The sequence below is a fragment of the Nelumbo nucifera genome, chromosome 2 (genome assembly GCF_055504915.1).
Source record: "Nelumbo nucifera cultivar China Antique chromosome 2, China Antique-T2T, whole genome shotgun sequence".
In the NCBI taxonomy this organism is placed as follows: Eukaryota; Viridiplantae; Streptophyta; class Magnoliopsida; order Proteales; family Nelumbonaceae; genus Nelumbo; species Nelumbo nucifera.
In genome coordinates, this window is record NC_142650.1 from 41,065,306 (window position 1) to 41,082,285 (window position 16,980).

The window sequence follows — 16,980 nt, forward strand, 5'->3', positions numbered from 1 at the left end:
AAAGCTACATAAATGCCCAAAAATAAAATAGAGAGATATTAGGTACAACATGTGTCCTAGAATATCATCTTTCCTCCTTATATTTCATCAATTTCCTTCAATTTTATGCTTGTAATAGTTGTAAAATGAAAAAAAAAAAGAAAAAGAGAGAGAGAAAAAAGGAAAGGACATGGAAAAAGAAAATAATACAAAAAAAGTGCCTCTAAAATTGCTCAACATCAATTGTCGGCCTTGAGAGCTGCAATTCAAGAAACCATTTCATGCAAATTTGCTGTTCTTTTTAGACATTTTTGTTCTAATTAAATGTGGTTTCGTCTTCCTCTCTCAATTGATTGTTGAACGCACACACCAACGAAAATATTTTAGTTGACCTTATTACCATAAAAGATTTGTTTTTGTCTTTTGTCCAAAGAGTCGGCTTTCAATCCTACTGGATTGCCAGCACTTTCCGTCGCACAGTAACCATCAAGTTTAGGCCGGGCCTCCCATTTGCACAATGGAAGTGAAAGAACGTGTTCAAGTGTTGGTGTGGGGGTGGTGATAACATGATCGGAACTCCACTCCTTCACTCCACCAATGACCAAACCAAACCAAACCAAATAATGTAGCTAGCAATTGACGTGTTTCATGAGACTTGCACTCAATTATATATATATATATATATATATATCTTCCTCCACACAGTCCCCACCTTGATGTCATGCACTTCATCTAATTCAAGGTGGGGGCACAGAAATACATCAAAGGCTGTAATTTCTCAGTGTTAGCCCAGGTCGTAGCAAATATGGATTAATTGTTTGCATATAGTGCTTTTCTATTGTTTAGGTAAGCCGTCATCACCAGCATTAACCGTAAATTATCTATCCGTCCAAAGAAAAAAAAGAAAAATTAAAAAGAAAAGAAGTAGCTAACGTGATTGAGCGGTGTGATTTTGGTGGTCGTATTAGGAAAATCATTTCGTTTTGGTGGTTCGAATTAAGTTTTTAAACCAACAACCGGTAGTGCTCTCATTTCTTAGTGATCCAAGTTTTGCATCCAAAAAAATAGGGGTAGATTCGAATTGAATATCTGGTTATTTGAGTTCGGTTCAAGTCGAAAGTTTAGAAGTTCGAGTCTGGTTTGACTTGAGTTTAATTGTCTTTGATTGCATGTCTCTCTCAGCAGCTAAGTTCTCGAGTTAAGGTTTCCTCAGTTGTTAAGATGTCAAGCCAAGGGATATATATATATATACAGCTTGATTAGACTCGCGAGCTTTACAAATTAAGCTTTACTAGGCTCAAGCTCGAACTCGACTCGATTAATAAATAAGCCTATATATTAGACTCGAATTCGACTTAAAAGTTGAAACTCGATTTAAAACTGAGCCAAACCAAGCTAAAACAACTAATAAAATGGTGGGCTTGTGCCAACCCCTACCAAAATGTAACGCAAAATTTGCGTCATCTTCTCCCTACCTGACAACCTTCATTCTCTTTTGGTATTAATTGTGAGGGAAACAGAGATGGGAAATAGAACAGGGTGAAATCATTTTATTCCTTCCAAACAAAGAAAACAAAGTGATACCTGAAACGCAAAGTAAGTTAGAGTTTGCATTCGGACTATTTTCACTTGAAACAAATGGAGCCAAAGAAGAGAACCATTGGATGGTTGATCAAGATCCCTTCTATAAGGAAGCAAGCTTATTAAGGCAATTGAGATGAATGTACCCCCAATGCATCCTTTTTGTCAGCACTTAATTTCCTGTCATCTTGCATGCTCTAGTTTTGATTTGTATCAATCAAGTCCACCATTAGAGGACAGAAAATGTTAGCACCGCAGATATTAAACGACACAGGTTACTGTCTGGGAACTCCCCATTATTGAGTTTTGTTATGTTCTTTCAGCTACATTGGATGCAAATTGCTTCTTCAGAAAATGGAACCAAGCTGAAGCTTCCGGGTGGTGCAAAGGATCTAGCTTTAAAATGGATGATACATAGTGTCTTTTATTAGTGGGGCCAGTATTAACATCACGTCTCTCTGTCTTTATCAAACAAATGAATTGGTTTTATCAGAATTGGTCGAGAAAATGAATCTCTCTCTGTAATTAAAATATTGCAGACTAACACGACCTTGGGTGGAAGATGGTGATGAAGGAGACCCGTTTTGGTCCCATAGAATCCCTAGTGATGTGGCTAATATGAGTTAGTGAAAGAGAGAGAGAGAGTAGTCGTCAAGTTGAAACCGGTGGGTCGGGAATTTTTGTCCTTTATTAGTGAAACGTCCTTTTGGATTTTGCAGCTCTTTCACAAGTTCATATAAATGACGGTACTTTGTTAGTAAAACATGTAAAAGAATGGGAAGAATCATGCTCTTACCATACGAGTTACTGGGTATTGTGTTAGGATTCACCATCAACATCACCATCAGATGGGCCTGGCCCATGCCGGATGGATCATTATCCAAAATATCAACAATTTTATATATTTTTATTGAAGAGATTTCAACTACTACTTAATTGTTTAAAATATCTCTTAAGCTTTACTGGCACTGTTCCACTTTCCAATAGAGTATGATTCAGTTGAATTGATAACATCATCATCCTATCAGGCTAGTGGGACCCATTAAAAGTAGGTCCCAATTCTCTACAAATGTATATAATTCTCTTAGCTCTTATGAGTTGTGATGAGAACTTACACTAATCTCTGTAATACAACAAAATAGCTAGGAAAATTAGGTAATCAATTATACATATATAGAATTTTCACGAGATATATATTTTTTTTGGCTCTTAATAACTATTTTTACTTATCTCTTTTTATCCAAATTCTTGAACCAGTTCAACCCACATTACATTACATTATCTCTCTAATAACTAATAACTAACAACTATGGTGGAAAGATATTTCATTAATTATTGGCGATTGATATTATGTTTTTTTGTCCCTTGTGGAGAAAGATCGCTCTAATTTTAGGTATGCACCTAAAATAAATGGTGTCATTAATGTGAGTAAACACTGGCATCGTATTCCAAGTACGGGTACAGTTTGCATTTACTTCATCTCCATACTCCACAAAGCATCAATCAATCAATCAATCCATTATCCATATGTGCCATACTACTGAAACCCGCGTAATCACAGTCTCTCGATTTTTTTTTTCCTTTTTTTTATGGTTAAAATGCTTTTAATTAATTAACAAAAAGTAGTGCAAAGACAAGTTGCATCCAAACAGGTGAGAAGTACCAGTATCTTAACGTGCACCCTGCTCTGTCCCCAGTTCCCATCCCATGAATCCCCAATACACACGCACACATATATATTAATTATTATTTAAAATATAATATTATATATATATATATATATATATTAATAATTTGTTAATATATATTGTAAAAACTAAAAAACTAAAAACTTGATGAATCGAACCGATGGTTAATTAAACCGGTCAATGGATTAACCAAATGATTTTGATTACAGATTTTCAAAAATCATTACTACTGGTCCGCTTCTAGAAAATGCATCATGGTTTGATTAACCAAATCATGAACACCCTTAACCAATAAATATATTTTATGAAGTGGACTTTTGGATACAGGTCGATGACCCGATCGGTCATCCACATCAACATGTTATGTAGTCCTCTGGGTGGTTGGTGTTGGCCAAGATACCCTGTATTTGATATGGATGAAGTCTTGATCAGACCACTGTGACAATACAAATCAGTTCACTGATCACAATATGAATTTGCACCCAGCAACCACAAGGATTGATTAAATGAAAAATAAAGTAAAAAGAAAACAACTTCTGTTAACAGATATTAACGATAAAGGAAGTATTAGTCAATTGTTAGAAACAATAGGGTTAGTGTTAGTCAATTTTCAAACAGTAAGGATACATTTAATCAATTGGCTAAACCATAAGAATAATTTAAGAAATTTATCCAAAAAATTAAAACCATCCTTTGTCAAATCCCTCTCATTTTCAAATATAATTTACCACTTACCCATGTATCATCTTTATCCTTCTTTCATTTCCATTTCCAAATCCCGTCTCCCTCATATTTATGCATCAGACAAGAAAGAGAATACCATGATTAATCGGAGAGGTGGTGCAGTTTTCAATCCCGCTATTATCATCTTTTAAGAAATTAATTAATACCAAAAGAAAAAAAAATAAAGAAAGAGAATAATATACTGGTTTTGTCTTCGTTCATTCTCTTTCTCTCTTCTTAATTTGTCTCTTAAAATTTTCTTTTTCTATTTTAAAATTAAAATAAAGACTTCAAAAAGGAAGAGGCCCCACAAATCAAGTTGATAGGGTGTTGACAGGAGATCCTAATTAAGCCAATTCCCACAAACCACAAGTGATTTACTTTCTTTTCTAAAGTTTTTATTTCTTGGTATAATACAACACTTTTTTAATAAAAATTTAATCTATTCTAAGAGTATGAGCAGAAAAAGCGGGCTTGAAACTACATCTCTCCACTGGGATTACTCAATTTACACACCAACGGAGACACCACTCAATTGACCTTCTTTAGAGTTGTGACTCATGACTCTCTCGCATTAATGTGAGCAGAGAGCAGTTGCTCCGCAGTCAACACCCATAATGGATCGAACTTGTTCATTTTCAGCACTGATGCAGCTACTGCATGCATAGTATCCTTCTCTCCCTCACAGTCTCTTCCTTTGGATGATTTTTCCACCCATCAACCAAGAAACTCATAAATCCCAGGAGACTAGCAGCTAACTAATCAAATTAAATGTAGAAAACGTTCCTAACTCAATCAAATCAAACCGATTTCTCCATTGCCGGCTAGTCTTTCTTAATTTTCCATACCACGTGGATCTTCCTTAGAAAATTAGTCAAGACCTACATCTCTCACCATCTTCTTTATGACTTGAAAAGGAGCCCTGACCCTTGGTGTCTGAATCATGAGTTCAGGACAATTCAACCCTTGAACACTTACCTCTCCATTTTCTTAGTTCAGGACAATCATGAGTTCCTAACTTTGTTTTATTTGTTTCACAGAGAGAATGATCAATAATGAATATTGTGATATTTTTTTCAGTTATTATCACATATTCGCTCCTACCATGGTCGAACGCTTTGACAGTCCAATCACCTCTTGGCTTTTATATAAAAAACCTTAAACCTTAAAACTTAAATCCTAAATTTTTTATGCATTACAAGAGAAGGCTAATAAGTTGGGACCACTCCAACATATATAAGAAAGCTCAAATTACGTTACTAGTTGAACCAAGTAATCAATTACCAAGTTAGCACCAATGTAGAACTTCTATCCTGGTTTGAATTTACCAAGTTAGTGCCAATACAGAATTTCCATCTTATTTTGATTTTACCAAGATAGCGCTATTACAGAATTTCCATCTTATTTCGAATTTACCAATACAACATCAGCACGGAATTTCTATCTTATTTCAAATTTACCAATCTAGTAGTGTCAGCACAGGACTTCTATTCTATTTCATAATTATCAAATTAGTATTAAGTCATGATTTCTGAATTTTTGTTCAATTAGGATTTTTTTTTTTGTAGAATTTTAATATGATTCTATTATGGAGTGTTTTTATAGATTAGGAAGTTTTCTTGTAGGAGCCATAAGGGTGTAATCAAATATAAAGAATAGTTAGGGAAAAGCTAAGACAATTTTTTATATTAAATTTTCTCTTAATTATTCAATGAAGAATTTTTTTTTTTTTTGTAGTTCGACTTCTGCTCTTTTCTTTAAAGCTTTTCTCAATGTGTTTCGTGTCCATACTGTGCCAATTTTAGACCCCTAAAACCTTATGGTTGGTAGGTCTCATGCTGATTATGACAGAGACCGTGATCAAATCCTATCTGCACTAGGGCTAGGGAATGGGTTACCTCTTGCTAGTAAGGGTGTCAATGGACCGGTTTTGGATTGGATCCCGTCCAATCCAAAATCAATTTGGACGGATTGGATATAACAACAAGATATATTGGATTGGATCAATCCGGTCAAAAATATTTATTAGATTGGATTGAACCTAGTCCGTCCATAACAAATTTATATTGGATTGGGTTGCATTAAGCCAATATCTGGACCATTGATATAAGATAAGAATATATATATCAGTGGACTAGGTTTGGGTTGAAACCAATCTAAATAAAAAATAATTTGAATAAATTAGACGATCCAAACATTAAATTGGACCGATCCAAATTGGTCTAAAACATTCATTGGATTGAGTTGGACCTAATCAATTTAAAATGAACTCACATTGGATCGGATCGGATTGGACCAAATCCAGTCCAATTGACACTCCTACTTGCTAGGATCGTATGATAGTGAATTTTGCAGAGATCTTCATGAAAAGAGGCACAAAACGCCTAGCCACATAAAATCTTAAATGTTTTTTTTTTTTTTCTTTTTTCTGTAATAGATCGTATGCAGTTGAATTGCATTCATTTCTTTTCTTCACATGACGAATATTCTGCTCAAACGAGAGATGTAAGGAAAATGAGACCCTCTTCATGTAAACCCGTTTCCTCCAATATTTCCTACTCTTATGAGACAAGTGAAAGGAAATTATGAGTGTCTGGCTCAAAATGATTTAAATGAAGAAACCATTCATCAACATGCCCCGTCCCTTGTATAGAATCTTTAGATTGCCTGATTGGTTGCCACGACTCAGATATCTGTGTGGATGAAGCATACAAGGGATGTCAACGGGTCAGATTCGATACAGGCTTGCCTGATTAGTACCTACCTGAACAACCCTGCCTCACACATAATACACCTATACTCGATCAAGAATGGGTACGCCTCGACCCAAACCCAAACCCAAACCCAAACCAAAACCAAAACCCGCTTAAAGCCGACCCAACCCTATTGTGTCATTGCATGATTATCATTTACCCGATTTATTGACATCCCTAGACCCAACAAGTAATTGCATAGTTGGGATGCTGCATGCTGGGCGGCAAATTGAATCACATGTCGCTTGTGCGAAATTCTGGTCATCTTTGGAATTATTTTTTTTCTTTTGAGTAAATTATAGATAACCGGGGTTGATGGTAAAAGTAAAATTGCTTAATTGCCTATTTGAAATTTTATGGACTGACAGCAACAAATATCGAAATGATAAAATTTCTAAAGCATAAATCATTCTCAAGGGTTTTATGAATCAATCATTCTCAATGCATTCTTAAGATGAACTTTGTTGAAAGAAAGTTTAAGAGAAGCGTGTGAGAATTAGGATTTTAAAAACCTAAGTTAAAATGGCAAAATGGTCTAATAAAATAAAATAAGTATAATATGATAACGGTTGGGAGAAAGTGCTGAAATTCATAAATTCCACGGGGCTTTTGGGCCCATTTGAGGGGGATGAGTTAAAGATTCAAGTAAGCTGGTTCAGCTGCTTTGAATCTCTCCCTGTAAGATATTCCATGGTTTTCAAAATAGGATTAGACCGGATGGTTGGATTGGAAAATGGAAACCAATTAGGTGATGGGTTTCGTTTTATCTCAGAACTGTTATTTCTCTAAAAACTGTTGATTTGGTCAGCAAACCACTGACCTAGGCATTTGAATCATTCAAGAGTTTGACCGTTTTTTTTTTTTATTAGAATGGATCATCTATTCGATTCGAATGATTGGACTGTTCAACCCGGGAACTGGACCCCTAACCAATTTGTTGTCAGATTCGATTTTAAAAACCTTGAGATATTCAAAAAGACTGGAGTGGAAAGCCCTTTAAATAATTGACTGATAGTTGATTTTGGCTTTCCAAATTTTTCACCAAATACAGTTATATATTGCTGTCTAAGTGGCATTGACACAAAGTACAGACGAAGGATTAAAATATTGATACCCATGCGCATTGATATGGCCAATATTCTTCCTTTTTGTTTTTATTATTTTTACTTTCTTTTTTTTTTTATTTTACAATGATCATGGGATTGGCAAAGATAAACAAAACTTTTAAGTGTTTCAAAAACCTGCTGATTGATGTATCCAAACATATCTGAATTAATATAATATGCCTTGTATTAGATATCATATCGATATTTTAATTATTAAATATTAGACAATTATCTATAATTTGCCTTTTCTTGTTATTTTAATAGAAAATGATGGAAAATTCTTGACCCTAAAATAAAACCTAAAACCAAGTTAAAGAAAATTGAACAATAGTTATCCCTATTAATGAAGGGGCGGCCATCTTATATTTCAAAGTTGTTAAGCCGGGGACAGTTTTGAGTAGTTGGCGTTTGGACTTTGGATCTAGAATTGGCAAAACCTTCACGTGGCTTAAGATGCGGCTTAGTTAAAATAGCCTTGAACAGACTCAAAGTTATGGTACATGCATGGACCTCACAGCTAGCAGATATGTTGAATTACTTCTTGCTTTATTTATATCTCTTTGTTTTCAGAAGCTAGAGTCTCTCATCTAGAAGCCTGAAAAGATAGTTCCATTTTTCATGGATGTCCTTGAAGATTCGGTTTGCATTAAACACTAGCAACTATTATCACACCAAACTCACTTAAATAGGGCGAATACGTAATTTTAGCTGCAATACAGCCAACCTGAAAGAATTATGAAATCATACAAATTAAAGAGAAACAAAAACCATTTTCTTCACAAAGTTTGAATAAATTAAAGGATCCTAAACCATCTCTGCGCATTAACTTTAGTGCCTGTTTGGGAGGGTTGAGTAGCTGCAGCTAAGCTGATTCAATTGCTTTAAAACATTCTGCATGAATTTTTTAAAGAGGCTGAAGTGGATAGTCTTTCAAATACCGAGCCCAGATTTCCTATTCACTTTTCCTACCCACTTTTCACCCGCGCTGAATTGCAGCTACACATCTCTCAATTCATAACAGAGACGTTTGGCTCTAATTCACGGTGGATAGAGAATGGGCAGGAAAAGTGAGTAGGAAATCCCGAATGGATTTATTGATTTGGGTAAATGAGGGCAAATAAGTCGGTGGGTCTCAAGGAAAGAAAAAAACTCATATTCATGTTTCGGCAAAATAATGATTTCCAAGTTTCATTTATTTGGGTAAATAATAACCTCCCAAGATTTGGGTAAATCCAGGACCCTGATCAGTCCCCGTACTAATTTTTGTCATTTGAGCAGTAAGTTTCTACCTGGAGATGTATTGTTTCTGTTGCTTGGGTTGCCTTGAAGTTGAAGGGATATAGTATTGAGGTCCCTGCTGGATTGTCTTCTGGTGGTTTTGTTAGTGATCGTGGGATGCCAGTGGTTTGATTGAGACAATACTCTTAACAATTAACATTATCTATGCATAATTGGGTTTTTTTAGTGAATTACCCATATGATCCATGAAATTTCACATCTAGCAAGTTAATTTGGAGTACAAAAGGAATCTTAACTACCTATTATACTTCTCTCAACATGTATTTATAGAAAAAAATAATCACTCACTTCTTTCCAGTTTGGCAGTGCTTATTTTTTAGTTATTGGAATAAGCACTTATTTCAGGCCAGGGGCCTGCACACCAATAAGTTGTTATGTATATTTGGTAAATAAGCTGAATAAGTTCTTTTTCAGGGAAATAAGTGCTTATTGCATTTATGACTCATTTTGGCCTACCACATAATTTTCAAAATACCTATATCATCCTTATTTAAAATAAGCCCTTTTTTTATCAAATACTCATAAGTGCTTATTAGGATAAATTGTTATCTAATAAGTACTCTCAAATGGGGCAGTATATTTATATTGAAACTTAATCGTTGAAAACATCAACAAACAACAGAATCAAATGGTCTATATTGATTACAAGGTCACTCCATGTAAGAGAAATATAACCTATTAAATTCATATATGTATTACATACATACATACATACATACATACATACATACATACGTACATACAGGGGCGGAGTCAGGAAATTGTTATAAGAAGGGTCAAAACATAAATGAAATATGGATGGGCTCATAGGGGGGCCAACCATTGAGATGGAAAATGGGGAGAAGAAAAAATTTACATGAAAAACTGTTTTTCAGTGGGAAGTTTCTGAACCATAAGAGGGGCCATGACTCCCCTAGATCCCCCCTTGACTCCGCCCATGCATGCATACATACATACATACATGTAGCGAAGATCAAGACATTCAAAATATATTTTGGAAGAGGTAAAAAATATAGCACCATAGATAAAGACTTTAACTCAGCCGTATTGAAAAGGTTCAAACATGTATTGGAATTTCCTCTCCTTTTCCTTTTGCAGTCATAGCTTTTATTTATAAGAGATTTGCAGCCTCAAATGAGTCGCTTACAAGCCCATCCCCACATAAATTATCCTGTCTCCAAATTTATATTTAAATAAGTGTTGATTAGGGTACCCCTGATAGATGGGGATAATCATAGGGGTACCCCTCTCCAAATTAAACTTCATCACTTTCGCTCTATTTCACTTGATATTAGCCAAAAGGCCGAGATGTATACCTAAAAAAACTTTTTCTCCTTTAATAAAAGAGAAAATGGTCCAATTTTCATGGTAAATGATAAGGCCACGTGGCAAAACTCAGATCATGTATACCAACGCTGCTATACAACTAATAAGCTATATAGGGGCACTATTTTTTATTTGATGAGAGTGGCGTATCTGTTCCATGATCACAAGGTTTTGGCATGACTTGAAAACTCAATCAAAATTGGATGTTCTCAAATCAGGATTCTTATCTAAATGCTAATTTGCTTGTGAAAACTCCCTTCCTGTTTACAAAAAGGATTTGCTGCACATTTTTTTCCTGTACTTTTATTGCACTTACTGCAGCAATTAATGTGTTAAAGAATGGTACATGCATGTGAGAATAAGATATTCAGCTTCCTTTCTCAATGCGTTTCCACTCAACTTTTTATGATTACATACATGTATATCTATAAACATATACTCATATTACCTTTGGTACACCAAAGATTGGATTGGTTGAGATGTTATTATCAGTGTAAGCGAGTGATGTCTTCCACATGATCATGAGGATAACCCGCCAATCATGATTTGTTATATTTACGGGTGTCAATTAAATTGGATTTATTTCAATTTGATTTAATTTAATATAAATATCTAAACCAATTTAATAAATACTTTGAGTCATTTTAGATCGATCAATCCAATTCAATGTCTGATTTTAGTTTAAATCCAATTCAATATCGGGGCTTATCATGTTGGGTTCCAAACCGTCGCTAAGAAGGTAAGAAAATTCATGCCGCGGCCGGTGGCCATATCAGCATAAGAATGGCCCCACTAGTACATACATAGATTGTCGTGATGTAGTAAGGTGATTCGTAGAATTGAAGACGATACGAGAATACTTGCATGCGGGCTCTTGCGATATGCATGTACTCGTATTCATCATGCATTGTTTCTCGGAATGCAACGTTTACACTTTAAGTTTACTCGATGCGACGACTGACTATTATCCTAAACTGCTCTTACGTAAGATGCATGTGAAAGCAAAGTTGTCAAAGACGTGGAGTAACTATTAAGAACTTGAGACTTGAGTGTGTGTGTTTGTGTGAGAGAGAGGGAGAGTCAAAAAACATGTGCACGAGAATAGTATGTATGAGAGTGTGACTCGTGTGTGAGAAGGGATGATTCTTGAAAGTTCTAATTTTTTAAACCATCTCTACGGTACCCTATTGTTTTAGTATTGTTTTAAAGTTCTACTGTTTCTCATATATAATTGTTGCCGTGGTTAAATAGTAATGGAAAAAATAAAATATCGATTTTGCCCTCCGTTGTTTCTTCAATTTTCAAAATAAAACTCAACTGCTAAAAAAATTTCACAATCCGAAGAGAAAAAATGTTGCCCTTGTACTTCGCATCTGGTGGATTGAAGACGAATGTTGCTACATCCATTGATTCCTCACTTTCTGATTGGCCATACGAAGTAGAAATTCCAGAAACTTACATGGAAGAACTCAAGCTGGTCCTCTATATTCTCGAGTGCCAGTTTTAACCGCATTAAAGCTCTTCATTTTTGCAATCTCTACCTCTGTCTTCTCCAACTTCAAGAGCTCCTAAACTGAACCCTGACGTGGAATCTCTTTCCAACGGCTCCTTGGGCTCTTTCCGTCGCCTCTGCTCCTGCAATCCCTACTCGCCATCACCATCCTCCACAATTGATTCAGGTCGTTGGGTCAGTTTTCAAACAATTGGTCTCGGAGGGATGAGTTGGGGAGCAGATGACAGCGGACGTGGATCCGAGTTTGAGTACGAAAGCGAAAGGGTGAAACCTTGGGAGGGAGAGGAGGATTCACGAAATAGCAGAGGATGATCTAGTTTGAGTTCGGCCAGGTGTTGGCAAGCGCCGTGGTGGTTTTTATGCTTTGGTGCCCAAATGCATCTTGTTCTCACTCACTATGTTCTGGGCCAAATGACAATGCCAGTGCCAGAACCCAGATTCAAGACCCATTGGAGGATAATCAACAGTCCTGGTTACCGAGCAGATGGAATCCATCTCTGTGTCAGATCGATGTTTCAGGGAACTGCTAACGGCTTTCTAAATGGCAAGGAACAAGGGGAGTGTGGTGGGATGCTAGAGCTACATTTTTCTTCTATTCTTCATAGGTTTCTTGTGTTCTTCTCTTCCAATTATTCGTAACCTGTCAACTTCGCTGTTCTGTTGTTGATGAGTTCGGTAATGGCGGTTTTCTTGATTTCGAAGGGCTTGCCAGCTTGTTATTGCTCAACGGGGTAGAGAGCGAAAAGGGTGACTAACACTGGAATTAATTGTGGTATTTCCATTGCTGAACCCCCTTGCTTCAAACGTTGAAAATGGCATCAGAGAGACAGAAAAACTCAGACGGTGGTGTTGCTGTCAAAGAAAGAAGGTCGAAGAGAAGAACAGAGGAAGTGAAGAGAAGAGGGATGGAGGATAATATTTACATTAGATGGTGTCACGTGTGTAAGGATTTTGACAGAATATTAAGGACGTTAGCGATAGGGTAGAGTTAATCAATTTTCATAAGGATAGTTTAAGATAATAGTCAATTGTCACAAGGATAAGATAACAGTAGAGGTAGATAGTTAATTAACTAAACCTTTGGATACTTCAAGAAATTTGCCCTTCCTGAAAACTGAAAACATCATTTTCAATTTTAAACTGATTTTTAATTTCCATGGCCGATGTCCCCGTTTTTCGTTGAGAGAATGATCCAGATCAAAATTTCATAGCCCCAAAGTACAGGAGGAATGCATCCTGACCGTGAATCGATGTCAAATTTACGGGTAAGATGTGTTTATAGGGAGAATTCTGCATCGTGTGTATCCGTACTTCTCCCGTTTTTCGTTGGAGTCGGATGTCAACTCTTCTTTAAAAAAAGAAAAATCAATGTGCGAGTGCGACTTGCGACTGTACGTTACAAACCGTGGTTTTTTAATCAAAGTGCGTTACGTAAAACAATGTGACTCGAGATAACGTACTAGAAATTACAGACCATTAATTTCCATTCTAACAGTTGGTTTAACCTCTGCTTCATTTTATGGACATAATAATATGCAGAGAAGATGCAATTCTCCCTCAGAATGGGAGAAGAAAAAGCCTGTAATTCCTGTAATAGAATGTCAGAGAGTTTGAATTTGTCCAATTATTAAGAATTTTCATTGATTTAAGCACAAACTTCACAAATAAATACGGAGCAACAGAGGGAGGAAAAAAAAAGGAAAGAAAGTCTTATGTAACTTACACAAAAGTACCTAACTCAGCCACCCAGCCCCATTTACCTCCGCCCACCACCATGTCAAATTCATAAGGAAAACCCAAAAAAGAGTACAGTAAAAAGAAAAAAAAAATCCCTCCCCCGCCGAAGTGTTGATTCAGTTTAGAGTAGTAATGGCAGTTTTGTTTGTTGTTGTTGATGTTGTAATTTGTAACTTGAATCTCATCATCTCCTCTTGTTCTTGCTCCCCAACAACAATGCAAAGTAAAATAGAATCCTAAAAAAGAAGCCCCAGGCCACTGTGATCCACAAGCAATTCCACTTGCTCAGATCAGTAATCCCTTGCATCCTCAATATGTCGACCCCCGTCGTCACGCAGGTGTCGCTGCCGATGTTCATTCCTAACGAATTGCTCAACGTCTTCAGCAACCGTAACTTGAGAGCTTCCGGAACCACCCCAAGAGGCGTGTTGTCGAATATCTGCACACCTCTCACAAAGCATTTTGTCGGGTCCAGGAATTCATTCTGCAGCACCGCCTCGTATGGGTACTTCACCAACGATATGTAATGGAACCATATCCAGTATGCCGGAATCCGGTCTCTGGTGATGAAGAAGCCACTGAACAGGAGGAAGTATGCAAGAATGGCCACCACCACCGTGTACCCCAACATCACATGAGACACCACTCCCGAGAGGAAGGTCACGAACGAGCTCCCAGCCCAGAAGGAAGCGAAGATTATCAGGAAATAGAACAGAAACCCAGAAAACCCCCCGGCCAGACCCACCGACCAGAACGTTATCGCCGCGAATGCCAAGGACAGGAAGATCAGAGAAGGTATGGCCACTATAGAGTGAGATAGAACGTAAGAAGAACGACGATAAGCGTTATAAGCCGTCTCTCTCATGAATATGTACCGCTCCTGCAGGAACACTGGGAGCGCCTCGGCGCAGGTGTAGAATGTGGTGGACATGGCAAAGGCGAAGAACCCCAGTCGCTCTTGAACTCCTTTGGGTGAATTGTCCACATGCCAGAATATGGTAGCCAATATGAAACCAGTCACCATGACTGCTGCAAAACGGATCCCCACCAGCTCCGGCATCCGTTTCGAATTCGTCACCGATCGATTCGATAGCACAGCGATCTCGGTCCAGAACGGATTTGCGTACGTTGGCATCGACGACGACATAGGGCTCGCATCATTCGTCGCCCCGGAAACCAGTTTCCCCCTTGAAATGCTTGCACTGATTGCGTCCTTGAGCGAGTGCTCATGTTGGTTGTGTTCAGGGATCGTTGGATGCTTCACGTTTTGCTGCCACGACTTGTTGAATTCAACCAAGCTCTTGGTTCCACCCGGCGATCCCTCGAGTTGCCGGATCAAGTCGAGCGCAAACTCGGTCCGGTTTTCGTGCTCTGGAATCGGGTGCCCGAAATCGCGAAAGAAATTCGGCAAATTTGCCGGCGAGCCACTGTACACTGTTTGTCCACGTGACAGAAATATTAGACGGTCGAGAAGGCCTATGATTCTGTAACTCGGCTGATGTATGGACATGATAACTATGCTCCCGCTCTGAGCGATTCGCTTCAAGACGTTCACCACCATGAAAGCGCTCGTCGAGTCTAGTCCAGACGTTGGCTCGTCCAGGAACAATACGATGGGGTCGTGAATTATATCGATTCCAATGGAAACCCGACGGCGTTCTCCGCCTGAGACACCTCTGTGGCCTTCGTCGCCAATCACCGTGTTGGCGGCGTTTCTGAGCCCTAGCTGATCGATCAGGGCTTGGACTCTGGCTTTCTTCTTCGACTTATCGAGCGTGCGGGGCAACCTGAACTCCGCCGAGAACATGAGGGTCTCTTGGACGGTTAGCATCGGGAAGAGAAGGTCGTCTTGCATGACGTACGCAGAGATCACTTTGAGTAGACGAGAAGGAACAGCTTCATTGTTCAAGGTTATACACCCTTTCAAGCTCCCCTTGGCGATGCGATTGGCAAGAGCATCAATCAAAGTTGATTTCCCCGATCCACTGGCGCCAAGAACAGCCATGATTTCTCCGTCCCTGGCTTCGCCGGAGATATCATTCAACAGGATCTTTGTATTAGTGAACCTACTAGGCTCGTTATCGATAGGCTCCGTTGTAGTTCCGAGTCTATTGGTTCGGTGAAAACACGTTGAGAACGAAATCTTACGGCGAATCTTGACGCTGTACGTCAGATTGGTGAAGGAGAGAACAAAAGGTAGAGACCTTGGGTCGAGGCTGGTGTCGCTCATGTTGACCACCTGGTGCGGCGGAGTCTCATTACCGGAGGCTTCACACCGCGTCTCTCCCACCCGCCTCAGCAGTTCACCTAGAGTGGGAGAGGACCTGGTGCGTGGTGTCCCAGCAGGACCCTGGAGCTCTAAGGCATGTTTTGTCTCCAAACCTGGTTTATCATCGACGAACAACCTCGCCGGGATATTCTCGTCGGTTCCGACGCGAGACATTGGGCGCAGAGAGAAGGCCTGGTATTAACTTTCTATTACCCAAAACCAACTCTATATAATCTGGTTTTATAGGGGGGAGGAACCGAACGAGTACGACTGCCAAGGAGGAGGAGATTGGTAAATGGTTAACGTTAACGGTAGCTTATGGGGTTATTTAGGGTTTTAACGAAACGAACCTCACACCACAGTCACAGAAAGACTAGACCAGACTAAACCCATCCCAAACCCCAAGGTTAAATTGTGAACTCTCCCTCCAAGCTCCTAGTTGGCCGACGAACGAATACAACTGTACTCGACTCGAGAAGGACTAGACCAGAGTCCAGACTAGTAGAAGGAGAGAGAAGGATGACCCCACTAATGACGACTACCAAACCGCCTTTAACTATTTTCCTTCTTCGCCGTTTTAAGGCACCGTTCTCGAGCGGAGAGTAGGAGACCCATTTAACCATTTTTGGGCGCCAAGTAGGTGAGAGGTTGCGGCTGCACCTTCAACTAAAATCACAAGACCTTCTGACTTCATTCTCACCTATAATTTTTTCTTAATTCTTATTTTTATCAAAGTTTATTACTAAACTCCGAATCCGATAACCATCATATCATATGATATGATGCGTGTCGTGTCGTGTCGTGTCGTGTGTTAGGGTTATGTTTTAATTAAATCTCTTCTTTTTCTAAATATAAAGAATACAACATGGGTGGCGAATTAATGGTGACCTACACCTCCTAATTTCATGTCTACACGTCTTCTTCTCTTCACGAAAGCACGAGTAGACACGTGGCTTGTTGTGTTCGGTTGGGATGTTGACACGTGGCAAATGGTCCTTTTCGAGGG

The 16,980-nt window shown here is 38.4% G+C and overlaps 1 protein-coding gene across 1 annotated transcript; it reads right to left on the minus strand.

Annotated features, from left to right (window-relative positions):
• Positions 1-13,583: 13,583 nt before the first annotated feature.
• LOC104599231 (ABC transporter G family member 6-like) lies at positions 13,584-16,674 on the minus strand. Its single transcript, XM_010261678.3, has one exon. The coding sequence runs from the start codon at positions 16,146-16,148 to the stop codon at positions 13,890-13,892; it is 2,259 nt and encodes a 752-aa protein (XP_010259980.1). The 5' UTR covers positions 16,149-16,674; the 3' UTR covers positions 13,584-13,889.
• Positions 16,675-16,980: the final 306 nt, after the last annotated feature.

What these genes read in the sequence shown, in the direction of transcription:
- LOC104599231 (XM_010261678.3), bottom strand. Translation starts at nt 16,148, where the DNA reads ATGTCTCGCGTCGGAACCGACGAGAATATCCCGGCGAGGTTGTTCGTC.